Source organism: Sorex araneus, chromosome 1, assembly GCF_027595985.1.
Source record: "Sorex araneus isolate mSorAra2 chromosome 1, mSorAra2.pri, whole genome shotgun sequence".
In the NCBI taxonomy this organism is placed as follows: domain Eukaryota; kingdom Metazoa; phylum Chordata; class Mammalia; order Eulipotyphla; family Soricidae; genus Sorex; species Sorex araneus.
Genome location: NC_073302.1, coordinates 291,891,827 through 291,905,611, shown reverse-complemented (window position 1 = coordinate 291,905,611; position 13,785 = coordinate 291,891,827). Strand labels below are relative to the sequence as shown.

Genomic DNA, 13,785 nt, shown 5'->3' with positions numbered 1-13,785 from the left:
CTCACACACATACATGCAAACACACACTCACACACCCTCACGCATACACATAATCACGCACACACAGACTCACACACCCTCTCACACACGCAAACACACACACACACACACACACATTCAGCAGAGCACTCCCAAGGGCAGCCCTGCTCCCTCCCCGGAAGAACACGGGCACTGGCTGTGCCCCTGTAGTGGGTTCTCTAAAGGGCCCTGGAACCTAGAGCTCGAGAGGGTTCAAGAAAACCAGCCAGAGGGGCTGGAGCGATAGCACAGCGGGTAGGGCATTTGCCTTGCACGCGGCCGACCCGGGTTCGATCCCCGGCATCCCATAGGGTCCCCTGAGCACCGCCAAGAGTAATTCCTGAGTGCAAAGCCAGGAGTAACCCCTGTGCATCGCCAGGTGTGACCCAAAAAGCAAAAAAAAAAAAACAGCCAGAGCAAAACTCCCAACATAAAGCAAAGTGACACCGTGAGGACCATTAAGTACGTGAACCTGAGAGTCAGGGCTCTGGAACAGCAGCGCAGTGGGGAGGGCGCTCGCCTTGCCTGTGGCCAACCCACATTTGATCCACACGTGGTCTTCCGAGCCCCCGAGTGCAGAGCCAGGAGTAATCCCTGAGCATCGCCACGTGCAGCCCCAAAACAAACAAACAAACAACCTGAGATTCAAAGAGGAAATCTTTACGCCACAGTTCAGGAGATGGTTTTTGAGGATGAGAGGTGGTTGAGGATTTTAAAGTGGTTTTCGAGGGAGCAGAAAGGATAGGAACAGAGAGGGAGGAGAGGGGAGGAGAGGGATGGAGAGGGGAGGAGAGGGATGGAGAGAAATGGAGAGGGGAGGAGAGGGGAGGAGAGGGGAGGAGAGGGGCAGAGAGGAAGGAGAGGGGCGGAGAGGATGGAGAGGGGCAGAGAGGGGAGGAGAGGGATGGAGAAGGGAGGAGAAGATTGGAGAGGGGAAGAGAGGGAGGAGAGGAGTGGAGAGGGGAAGAGAGAGGCAGAGAGGGACAGAGAGGGGCGGAGAGGGATGGAGAGGGGAGGAGAGGGATGGAGAGGGGCAGAGAGGGGAGGAGAGGGGCAGAGAGGGATGGAGAGGGGCAGAGAGGGGAGGAGAGGGATGGAGAGGGGCAGAGAGGAAGGAGAGGGGCAGAGAGGGATGGAGAGGGGCAGAGAGGGGAGGAGAGGGATGGAGAGGGACAGAGAGGAAGGAGAGGGGTGGAGAGGATGGAAAGGGGCAGAGAGGATGGAGAGGGGCAGAGAGGGATGGAGAGGGGCAGAGAGGGGAGGAGAGGGGCAGAGAGGGATGGACAGGGGCGGAGAGGATGGAGAGGGGCGTTCCCAGTACCTGGAGTCTCGTGTTCATCTCCAAGAAATAGAAGTTCTTCTGGGAGTCCACAAGGAACTCGACGGTGCCCGCGGAGCTGTACTTCACGGCCTTGGCCAGGGCGACTGCCTGCTCCCCCATCGCCCTGCGCGTCTCGGGGTCCAGGAACACGCTGCAAGAGCAGAAACACTGTGAAACCCGAACCAAGTGAGCTTCTGTGAGCAACAGGGAGAAGTGTTACCGGCTGGCTCAGGTATGCCCGCTGGCCTCACTCAGCGACGCACGTTCCTGTGTGCCTGGAACGCACGTGGCATTACTGGGTACCACACGCTTAAACACGGCTTCTGGTTCGGGGTCCACCGAGCTGAGCCCTCCTCCTCAGATGGGCATTTTGGTTTATAAAATATACACGGACTGGGCCGGGGAGATGGCAGGAAGGGATGGAGCGCAGATTCTGCAAGGGGGGTGTGGGGGCAGAAGCCCAGCGCCACCAGGAGTGACCACGAACACAGAAGCAGGAACCACCCCTGAGCATTGCCTGGTTCGGCCCCAGAGTCCAAATAAAGAGCCAAGTCAGAAACAGCGAATGATTAGTAAAATTGGACATCGACTCAAATTTGCTGGAAGCTGCAAACTGGGCGAGTCTTGCCAACTAACAGGGCACTGGCACCCGCCACTCATGCTCTGCTCTTTATTCACCACGGTACTCGCTTGCAAAGTTACCCGCTTCTTAAACTGTCTTTCTTACCGCTGAGTTGACACTCGCGGGATGTATGTTGTCATCCGTGACCAGCAGCAATGGAAAACCTGAGACTGCCAACACGCAGATTCCCTGCTCTGGTCAACCCGGGCCCCGCTGCCTTCTCGGTTCAGCTCCCGCTAGAACCCACGCCCCTTCCAGACTGGGTCTAGGGCTGCGTGTTCTGCCTCTGGACACTGATTCCAGTGTTCGGGACGCCCTGAGCACAGTGCCGGCTAGCCAGTGCTCCTAAGTACACGGCGCTGACAACCTCGGCACCGAGTTGCCGTGTTCAGGAAGGAGCCAGGCCCCAGCCCCTGGCACCACAAGTCCAGCACGAAGGAATCAACAGTGTGTATTAAATAAGGGCTTCGGAGCCAGAGACATCCCTGTCCTCTCTCTCCGGTCCCACGGGGCTTTCAAACACTAGAGCATCGCCTTCTTCTCAAAAAACTAATGTAAACAGGATTGGAGATTTCACCGTCATCTGTGATCAAAAATTTATTAATATTCACGGAGACTGATCCCAGCAAGTACGGACACAGTGCAACAGCCACAGGGCCAGGCTGACTAAAGTTCCATCGGCCGCATCCCTCGGCGCCCAGCTAGTGAGAAGAGCAGGGCCGGCGCGCAGGGGGCAGTGCGGGCTTCGCTCAGGCCTGGGGCTTGTGCCTGGCACGGAGACACAGATGGTACATTCAACGAGGGACTTCTATGCTGTTACTGTTTCAGCTGTGCAGCCACGCATGGCAGTGTTCGAAGGATGACGCAAGTCAGACTGAACCGGGCCTCTGCACGCAGAGCGTGAACTCAGCCTGTCGGACCTTTGGCAACTCGGGGGTGGGAGGGAGACACACCTGGGGTGCTTGGGGCTCACTCCTGGGGGGGCTCAGGGGACCCTGCGGGGCACCAGGGCTTGAAGCCAGGTCAGGAACAGGCAAAGCGAGCGCCCTGCCCGCTGTACTGCCTCTCCATCCCAAACTGGGGACATCAACCACACGAGCAAGTACCACCCGAGCACCCAGAACCGGGGGGAGCCCGGGAGCAGCCGCCTGGCACTGAGGGCCCGGGGAGCCCAGCAGCTCCCCCAGCGCACACCCCACAGACCACAGCAGCAGCCCCACGCCGCCCCTCCCAGCCCCCACGCTGCGGCCGGACACCCTGGCCCCTGGCAGCCCCCCGAGCCAATGCGGGTGGTCCCGGGGCTGCCGGCTCACCTGGGCGCCTCCTCCACCACCTTCTGATTCCTCCGCTGGATGGAGCACTCTCTCTCATTGAGCCACAGGGCGTTTCCGTGCTTGTCACCTAAAACCTGGGGGGCAACAGCACAGCCATGAGAGGGAGCACGGCCCCTGCAGGCCTCCCGCTCCCCAGCCACTCCACACGCCTGGAGCACACGCTCGGACACGCTTGGACACACTCACATTCGCTCAGACATGCTAGCACATGCTCGGACACGCTCACTGAGACATGCGAGCACATGCTCAGACATGCTCACACTCATGCTAGCACATGCTCAGACATGCTCACACTCATGCTAGCACATGCTCAGACACGCTCACACTCAGACATGCTAACACATGCTCAACACACACTTGTTCAGACACGCTAGCACATGCTCAAACATAGTCACACTCTCTCGGGCATGCTAGCACATGCTCAGACACACTCACACTAGCTCAGACATGCTAGCACATGCTCAGACACACTCACACTAGCTCAGACATGCTAGCACATGCTCGCAGGCTAGCACATGCTTGGACATGTTAGCACATTCTCAGACATGCTCACACTCACACATGCTCAGACATGTTCATACTCAGTCATGCTAGCACATGTTCATACATGCTCGAGCATGCTCACACACTCTTGGACATGCCAACACACACTCACACACGCTGGCAGGCTTGGACAAGCTAGCACATGCGCAAACACACACACTCACTCAGACATGCCAGCACATGCTCTCACAAGCGTGCACTTGCTCAGACATGCTCACACATGCTTGCATACACTGGCCTCCACCCCTCTCCCCCAGGCTGCTCACCCCAGACCCACTAGGACACGCTTGATCACACTTCCACGTATCTCACAAACTCATACACACACATGAGGCCACTGTGTGCTGGTGCTCAGAGAGAACAGCCAGACCGACAACCCCGAAATGTTGGATAAAGGGCTCAAGGCCCCAGCACCCCAGGAACAACCCCTGAGCACAGAGGCAGGAGTAGCCCCTGAGCACTGCACTAGAAGCATCCACAACTTTATCAAAAAGACAAAGACAAAATTCTCGGGTTCCATCCCCAACACCGCGGGTCAGACTGCAGCGTCCTCGTGCCTCCCTGGGAAGCCAGCCCGGGTGTGGTGGGGACACGGGCTCGCACAGCAGCCTGAGGGGAGCCCCTCTTCCCACTCCCGCAAACAGGTCACACGGCCGTGGCACAGGAAGGCCCGTTTATCTACATCCCAGGGGAGCCAAGATGCTGGTCCACTTCCTGGGCTTTGTTTATGTTACCGGGAGGTGATGAAATGTCTGAAGTTTATAGATATTACTGTTTTTCCATTTGCAGCATAGGGAAATGAGTGGAGGTTGCCAGGTGATATAACACCCAGTAAAATTTAAATCTTCGGTAAATAATGGGAAAGGGTAATTAAAAAAACCTGTCCCAAATATGTCTGGAATACATCTGCAGTCATAAAAATTCACTGTTTATCTGAAATGCAAACTTAACGCATTATTGTAGCAGCTAAAGCTGGCGACCCTAAGAGAGACCCTTTCAGCTCCCTGCACAGAAGGCCGGGCTGTCGGGCGGCCCTCGTCTGTCTGCAGGATGAAAGAGTAGGTGTGCGTTACTAACGGCATACGCTACGCTCCGAGAGATAAACGCTGCTCTGGAAACCGGAGACTCGGCACTAATTTTAGCTCCGAACAGCCAGACTCCCTCCCTGAGTACGTCACTGGGTTTTCTCCTGCGTTATAAATAGCAGGTACTATGCTGGGGTAGGGGGGGTGGATTTTAAATCATGATTGTAACAGGCAAAGTAGCATATAACACACACACACAAACAGAGACACACACACCTGATCACAAAATTAATTCTTAGGAATGAGCCACCAAAATGGGAAGAATTCAAGACGAGAAGACAGACTTAGAGACAGGAAATGCGATGTGCCAGCCTTCTTCCCTGGGCCTGGGTGGGTGGCCGCACGCAGGGCGCCTGAAGGCACGTGTGAGCTCTGCATGTGCTGAGTCCGAGCCCCAGCACCAGGTCCTAGCAGTCCCTGGCGCCGTGGCTCTGGACCCTTGTGTCGGAGCTGGGTCGCCCCCGGGCCCCATGAGCACTATCTGAGAGGTCCCCACCGCCCAAAACAAAACCAAATGTAGGGGAAATTATTTTGGTTGGTTTGTTTGGGGGCCCCGCCAGCAGTCCTCACTCAGGGATTCCTCCTGGCTCTGCACTCAGGGACCACGCCTAGAGGAGCTCAGGGGACCCTACGGGATGCCGGGGATCGAACCCAGGTCAGACACATGCAAGGCTAGAGCCCTACCCACTGTGCAGTTTAAGGGGAAAAAAATGTTTTTGTTTGTATTATTTTTTTGAGGTCACAACCAGCTCTCCTGGCGGGCTTGCAAGGCAAGGCTCATGCCCTACCCACTGCACTATCACTCTGGCCCCAGAAAAATGTTTAACTGTGACAGTGCTCAAGCTTCTTGATTCTACTTAGCAAGGACACAAAAGCAGCCTCAGTCTCGGAGTAATAAAGACAACGAGGGAGAATTCTCAGAAATACTCCCCACGATTAGAACTTAGAATCGTTTGTGTTTCTCTCGAGTCCGTGGCCTCCCAGTTCCACTCGGAGCCGTTCTGTCCTGCCCTAAGCTGCTCCAGCAGCCACAGTCCCACAGCTCCACTCACTCCCTGCTCCTGAGCACTTCCAAGGAGTCTCGAAAGAACCCCGGGTTCCCATCTCACCATGTGCGCTGGTGATCAAGAGCCCTGATCTTCTGATGGGCTGACGCACCTATGAGGGGACCACGGAATGTGGCAGCAGGACTCCCACCGTGTGTGCTGGGTACCACGGACTGTGCCCAAACAGCAATTAACTCCAGCCATAAGTGCTAACTAAGTACCACAAACTGTGGCACACAGCAGTTAACTCAGGCCAGGAGTGCTAAGTACCACAAACTGAGGCACACAGCAGTTAACTCAGGCCAGGGGTGCTAAGTACCACAAACTGTGGCACACAGCAGTTAACTCAGGCCAGGAGTGCTAAGTACCACAAGCTGTGACACACGGCGGTTAACTCAGGCCAGGGGTGCTAAGTACCACAAACTGTGGCACACAGCAGTTAACTCAGGCCAGGGGTGCTAAGTACCACAAGCTGTGGCACACGGCGGTTAACTCCAGCCATGCCTGTTGGGTCCCACTGACTGTGGCACACCGTGGTCAGCTCCAGCTGTGACTGCTGGGTAAATTCGACTGCTTTACACACTGGCCCTTCCGGTCACTTTCCTGACTCCCCCGGCTCCCCGATGCCTGAGCCCTGACAGGACGGTGTGTGGCCCATTATCTCAGGGGCCAGCAGCTCCGTGGGCTGAGACAGCCCCCTCCCCGTCCAGGAGGGACCGCAGTGAGGGAGCGGAGACAGATCAAAGGCCCTCTCAGGAGTCAGCTGGCCACGTTGTGAGTGCAGAGAAGTTCTGCAGGGAAGAAAAGTGCTACTCCAATTACACAGATGTCCTTGGAGACACAATCTTATTTCTTACTTGAGATACAGTTTCAGAAACACGTGTTGCTGCAGTTTTAACTGGCTGGTGCCACTTTTGTAGCCAAGCTGTGTAAAATTAGCTCCGAGTGAATCCTGGCAGAGAACCTCGGCCAACTCCACTGTCCTCTGTCTGACGTCGAGACCCTCTCCTGTTTCTCCCGAGATGTTGATCCCCATCATACTGTAGCAGGTGAAGTGAAATATTTATCTGGGGTCAGAGCAGTAGTACAGTGGGTATGGCCTTGGCCTTGCACGCGGCCAACCAAGGTCCAATCCCTAGTACCTCATATGGTCCCACGAGCCCGCCAGGAGCGATTTCTGAATCTAGGGCCGGAAGTCACCTCTGAGCACTGCTGGGTGTGGCCTCCAAACTCAAAGATAAATAAGTAAAGATGTAATAAATCCCCATCTGAACTACCATTCATACACACATATCCTTTCACACTATTTCATTTTTATCTTAAACATAGCAGGACAACTCATTGAAAATAGAAGAAAATGTTTCCAATAAGAGGTGATCTTTCTTCTTTTTTTATTTTTACTTATTTATTTATGTATTTATTTTTGCTTTTTGGGTCACACCCAGCGATGCACAGGGCTCACTCCTGGCTCTGCACTCAGGAATTACCCCTGGCAGTGCTCAGGGGACCATATGGGATGCTGGGAATCGAACCCAGGTCGGCTGCGTGCAAGGCAAATGCCTTACCCGCTGTGCTATCGCTCCAGCCTCATCTTTCTTCTTTTTTTTTAATTCTTTTTTTAACTGAATCCCTGTGAGATACACAGTTGCAAATTTGCTCATGACTGAGTTTCAGACATACACTGTTCCAACACCCAGCCCTTCCCCAGGGTACCCTTCCCACCACCAGGAAGAGGTGATGTCATCCTAAAACCATAATAATCATGAAATACATGAAGCTGGACCTACCTGGATTTCTATATGGCGAGGGTTATCAATGAATTTTTCTATTAGCAGTCGGTCATCGCCAAAACTAGAAGCAGCTTCTTGAGATGAGAATCTAAAACCATCCCTGTAAAAGAAAACAGAATAACCTAAGGACGAAGACACAGCCCCCGGTGTCAGGGAGAACTTGGTGTTCAGAGATGCTTAGTGTGACCCAGGACATGGCACAAAGGGTGGGAAGACATTCCTGCGTGCAGGAAGCCCGGGTTCAATCCCCTGTACCACTCGGTCCCCTGAGCACCACCAGATACACCCCAAAAACACATAAGTAAAAGAAATACATAAATGAATCGTAAGAGTGGTTTGCTTTGGCGGGCTGGAGTGATAGCACAGCGGGTAGGGCATTTGCCTTGCATGTGGCCAACCCGGGTTCGACTCCCAGCATCCCATATGGTCCCCCGAGCACTGCCAGGAGTAATTCCTGAGTGCATGAGCCAGAAGTAATCCCTGTGTATCGTCGGGTGTGACCAAAAAGAAAAAGAAAAAAAAAAAAAGAGTGGTTTGCTTCAGGCTGGAGCTATATATATATAGCACAGCAGGTAGGGCATTTGCCTTACATGCAGCTGACCCTGGTTCAACCCCCGGAATCCCATATGGTCTTCTCCTGAACACCACCAGCAGTGATTCCTAAGTGCAGAGCCAGGAGTAACCCCTGAGCATCGTCAGGTGTGACCCAAAAAACAACAAAAAATAGTGGTTTGCTTCTTAAGACAGTACAGTGAGAAGGGTGTCCGCCTTGCATGCAGGCAACCCGGATTCAATTCTTGGCATCCCATAGGGTCCCCAAAGGGGCTGGAGCCATAATACAGCAGGTAGGCCGTTTGCCTTACACACGCCCAACGCAGGTTCGATTCCCAGCACCCCATATGGTCCTCCAAGCACCACCGGGAGTAATTCCTGAGTGCAAAGCCAGGAGTAACCCCTGAGCATCACCAGGTGTGACCCAAAAAGCTAAACCCCCTATACACACACACACACACACACACAAAATAGGGTCCCCCAAGCACGCCATGAGTAATTCCTGAGTGCAGAGGTACGAGTAATATCCCGGTGTGACCCCAAAACAAACAAAAAGAGTGTCTTGCTTCTGAACAAAACATAGAAAAAGTCGCTTAATAGAAGAACGACTAAGCTCACTTTGGTTGGGCTGCAGCTCTTCTGCTCAGGGGCGCTGTGGAGAGTTATTTCATCTCCCTGATCCTAGGTTTTATAAAGAGAGAACAAGGCCAGGGCTGGAGAGAGAGTACAGTGAGTCGAGTATTGGCCTTGCAAGTCGCCAACCGTGATTTGATGCCCGCCATACCATATGGCCCCTGCCAGGGGTGGTTCCTGAGCACAGAGCCAGGAGCAAGCCCTGAGCACTGTCGGGTGAGGCCCAAAGTTTCCCTCCCCCAAAAGAAAGGGGGAACACCAGTATTTTTCACCAAGTGTTAGGATGGAACATGCCATACAACCTCATGAGTTTATTTCTTCACCCCAACACGACTTATTCTCACAAACAAAAAACATCAACATGTATGTTCACGGGACCCATACACCAGGAAATGCAGCTCCACAAACACAGAGGGGCGGGCGCGACAACACGCGGTGCTGCAGGAGCCTTGCACGCTGACAACCGCACTTCAATTCTCGGCACCACGTGCGGAGTCACGTGACCATACATGTTTGTGGTTGTTATTTGTGAAAATAAGCGTCAGCAGGGGTCACTCCTGAGCAGAGATCCAGGCACTGTAAGTACCTAAGTACCTCTGCGTGTGGCCCCAAGCCCCTACCCCAAACGCACAGTGCGTATGTCGAGTCCGTAGCTGGATATAACACTCACAGACTGTGTGAGAAGGAACGATCAAGGAGGAGTCTGAGGACACGCCCAGTATCTCCAACACAGCGCTGAATGCAGCTTCCTGCACACTCACTGCAACTTTAGTGAACTTCTCTAGAATGGCGCAAAGTTACTGATTAATTGAAAATGTTTCATTGGTTTTTTTCTTTTGGGTTTTGAGCCACACCTAGCAATGCTCAGGGGTTACTCCTGGCTCTGCACTCAGGAATTACCCATGGTGGTGCACAGGGGACCGTATGGGATGCCGGGGATCAAACCCGGGTTGGTGACATGCAAGGCAAGTGACTTACCCAGTATACTATCTCTCTGGCCTTGACAACGTACAATTTTTAAAAATGAATTTGATTTCTTTATATTTCATTTCTATTTTTTTAATAATTAAAATTCCTACTATTATAAAATAAACTTACTAAATTTATACACTATAAAATGGATTATATCGGTCTATTAAAAACTCAGATGCGGCTCCCCAAAACCAAAAATATGACTCTCCAGACATTATACTCAGACTGTAACATTTAACTTTATTCACATGGAACTGCAGTTTCTAAATCCTCATATTCAACCCCTGTATTTAATATACAACATTAAAATTCTTCCAATCCTTTCATTTATGAATCACAATATTAGAAATAACTCATTTGTGACTGTGCTTAAAAAATACAACATTGCAAATAAACACTGAGTGGAAGATAAATTTCAAAGCTTATTGCAAAAATTCCTTTTCCTCAGAGTTCTCGGGGAAAGTATCAGTTTTCTTCGTCTTCCATTACTTTTTTGATTTAGAGGAATGGACTTCAGATCTCAGGAGACAGAAACCTCAAAGAAACTACAGTACAATGAATCACTGTTTTCAATACCATATAACCGACTTTTTATTAGACGGGATACAATGATTCACAAAGGAAAAACAGAACACTGTACAGGTTGTGTCTGCTGTAATGACGGAGAGGTTTCATTTTGCAGTCAAACCAAGCCCGCCAGAAATAAAATCAAGGTAGAAAGCATTACCAGCATATTTTAGAGTTAATTAAAAAATTGCATAAATAACATCACATTACACTCGGTTCAAAATTCACTCAGTAAGTACTTGCTCATCACGAAACTCTGTGCCGGGGCGTTTTTAGTAGCTGGCTATTAAAAAAAAAAATCAAATAGGAACTAGTCTTCCAGCCTCAAAAGCCTGGGGGTGGTGGGTGAGAGCCTGGAACTGCCCCTTCTCCGTTCACAGAACAACATTTCATTCAAATCTAGGCCAGAAGAAAGCGGGCGTGACCGTCTGAACTGCTCGGGCGACTTTCCACGGGCAAGGTTCTAGCTTACTGCAGCGGAACTGCATGCTTCCGGTTGTTTGCTAACGCTGGGACCACAGCAGACGCTGCTACTCCTGGGGGTTTGTGTTTTTTTCCCTTTTTTGGTTTATTTTCATTTTTTGGACCTCACCCTGCAGGACACCGGGGCAACTCCTCCTGGCGTGATGCTCGGGAGATGATGACGTGCTGGAGGTGGAGCCCGGGTCTCCTGCCTCCAAAGCCAAGGCTCCAGCCCATGGTGCTCCTCTCTGCACCGGAGGCTCCTCTGAGAAGCTCCTCGCTCCCTCGTGACGGAGAAGACACCGGGCGAGGGGCCCTGGGTGACTCCAGAGACGGACAGCGGGCTGCCTGGGTCCAGGCTGCCCTCCCAGGGGCAGGGCTGCCCACTGGCGACAAGGCTAGACATCCCCCTTGGGAAGACAAAGCCCAGGAGAATGGGCTGTGTGGGCTCAGGACAGAGCTCAAAGGGACAAGGCACGTGCCGGACATGTATGAGACCCTGAGTTCGATCCCTGGCACTGCACGATCCCACTGTGAGCCTCAAAAGCCTGCCCACCTCGGCCCATTTTCCGCAGGAGCACCCGGGGCCCTGCTTGGGGTGGCCGAGATGAAAATAATAATAACACAAATTCACATGGAAAAGAGAACAGACTGTGCAAGAATAGGACTATACAACAATGAGCTATGCTACATAGAGAATATACATTTGCCCGCGCACACACGTGTACAGACACACACACACACACACACACACACACACCAAGGCAACCAGATCTGAAACATGCACACAGAAACATACTAACACGCTACAGACAGGTGAGGTTCTGCAACCCAGAAGAACGCAGCCGAGCTGTGGAGAGGCCTCCAAGGAGGCCGGAATTCGGTGAAGACGTGCTTGTGTCTGGGAGACCAAAGGCCCCGTGCCCGGCCCTAGCCCCGGCCTCAGTCTCTCGGCGTCTCTACAGCCGTCTTCAAGCAGAGCCGTGCTACCGTCTACGTGCCTGATTCACAAACGCCAACTCGAGGGCCTGGGGGGTTCAGAGCAACAGCAACGCAACAACGAGCCGTGGCTGGCGCGGCCGCCGCGTGGACCCAGGCCCCTGCAGCGTGACGCGCTCTCCGAAGCCCCTCCAGCGCTGGTGAGGGCCGTCGTCACCGGTTTCCCCACAGCCTGTGGCAGCAGCTTCCCAAGCGGGCATCGTGCCCCTCAGTCACCGACAGCTGGCCGGGAGGGGGCCTTCGGGGCGCGGGCAGGGCGCGGGTGGGGAAGCACCGGGCGGGCGCGGAGGCTCACGCCCGGGCCGGCCACACGCAAGGCCAGCGCTGTCGCCTCACTCTGTTCTGTCTCGCCAGCCCCCGGGCAGCCCTTGGAAACCGTCACAAACCCTCGGTACCAGGCCCAGCGACCTGAGACAGACAGACGCGCCGCCCCTCTCCCCCAGGGAGAACACTGAGCGCCTCACGGAAGGCACGATGACTGGATTATGAAAGCTCCGAGGCTGGGACCGCGCTACTCCAAACCCTCCGACGGGGCCGAGAGAGCAGAGGGCGTGAAAGGGCGTGGACGCGGGTACGGGGCAGCCCAGCACCCCGGACACGGCTCCCAAACCTTCCAGCTGGCCCAAGCCTCGCTGTCCTGGGCCCTGGGGGGGGCGGGGACTTGCTCTCCCGCTCTGGCTCCTCCTCTCCTCTCTGGGCCCCCCGGCTGCTCCCGGGTCCTTCCCGAAGCCCCCAGCCCTGGGACTCCCTGCGGGATGAGCCTCGGGACCCGGCCACGCACGCGGGCCGTCCTCTAGCGACCCTCACACTCCCGTGCCTCCTCTGCCTCCCACTTCAGAACCAGGACTCGCTCAGGTGTGGGCCACTGTGCTTCAGGCCAGGAAAGAGGTCCCGAACCCAGAGTTCCTGCCACAGAACCACGCAGCACAGGAACCTCTTCATACAGGCCAAAATAAGGCTGGCGGTGACGTGAACTTTACAGGCAGGGAGATGCGGCGATGCTTCGCATAAATGCGTGACAGAGAAGCTGCACGGGGAAAGTTTACGGGAATACAGGAATCAAAGGATTTTCAAAAGCACAATGTGAATGGCTGGAGCGACCGTCCAGCGGGGAGGCTTTTGCCTTGCACATGGCCACCCTGGGTTCGATCCCCGGCATCCCATATGGTCCCAGAGGCACCTTGGGGAGTGATTCCTGAGTGCAGAGCCAGGAGTAACCCCAAAGCATCGCTGGGTGTGACCCAAAAACAAACAAAATTAAACAAAGTGGTTTAATTTTATATATATATTAAAAAAAAACATTTTTAAAGCACAATTTGAAACAGACTATTTGGTTCCTTACTCATTAATGGACTGGAGCAATAGCACAGCGGGTAGGGCATTTGCCTTGCACGTGGCTGACCCGGGTTCAATTCCTCCACCCCTCTCGGAGAGCCCGGCAAGCTACCAAGAGTATCTTGCCCACAAGGCAGAGCCTGGCAAGCTACCTGTGGCGTATTTGGTATGCCAAAAACAGTAACAAGTCTCACAATGGAGACGTTACTGGTGCCCACTCGAGCAAATCGATGAGCAACGGGATGACAGTGACAGTGACAGTGACTCGTTAATCAGCTCCAAGCCTACTGAATGACCTACGAGGGCCACGCCATGCAGGATGGAAGGCCCTTGGTGCTGACAAGTCCCACACGTGCTGCTACTGCCAGTCGCCGACTGGATCCGAGAACATGCCGCATGGCTTGGGTCTGAGGCTGCCGTGAGAGACGGGCTTTTCCCAGTCCCCAGCCCATGCTCACCAGCCTCCTCTGGGCATCTGAGAGTCCTTTCTGCACAGGTCCAGGGGC

General features: G+C 53.8%; 1 protein-coding gene across 1 annotated transcript in view; it reads right to left on the bottom strand.

The window, feature by feature from the left end:
* Positions 1-13,785, bottom strand: part of PCCA (propionyl-CoA carboxylase subunit alpha) — a 275,284-nt gene that overhangs the window by 159,938 nt on the left and 101,561 nt on the right. Inside the window, exons 10-12 of the mRNA XM_055119924.1 lie at positions 7,757-7,859; positions 3,275-3,369; positions 1,340-1,490 (exon numbers count right to left, since the gene is read on the bottom strand). Of these exons, the coding sequence (XP_054975899.1) occupies positions 1,340-1,490; positions 3,275-3,369; positions 7,757-7,859 (349 nt within the window). The remainder of the gene's footprint in view (positions 1-1,339; positions 1,491-3,274; positions 3,370-7,756; positions 7,860-13,785) is intronic.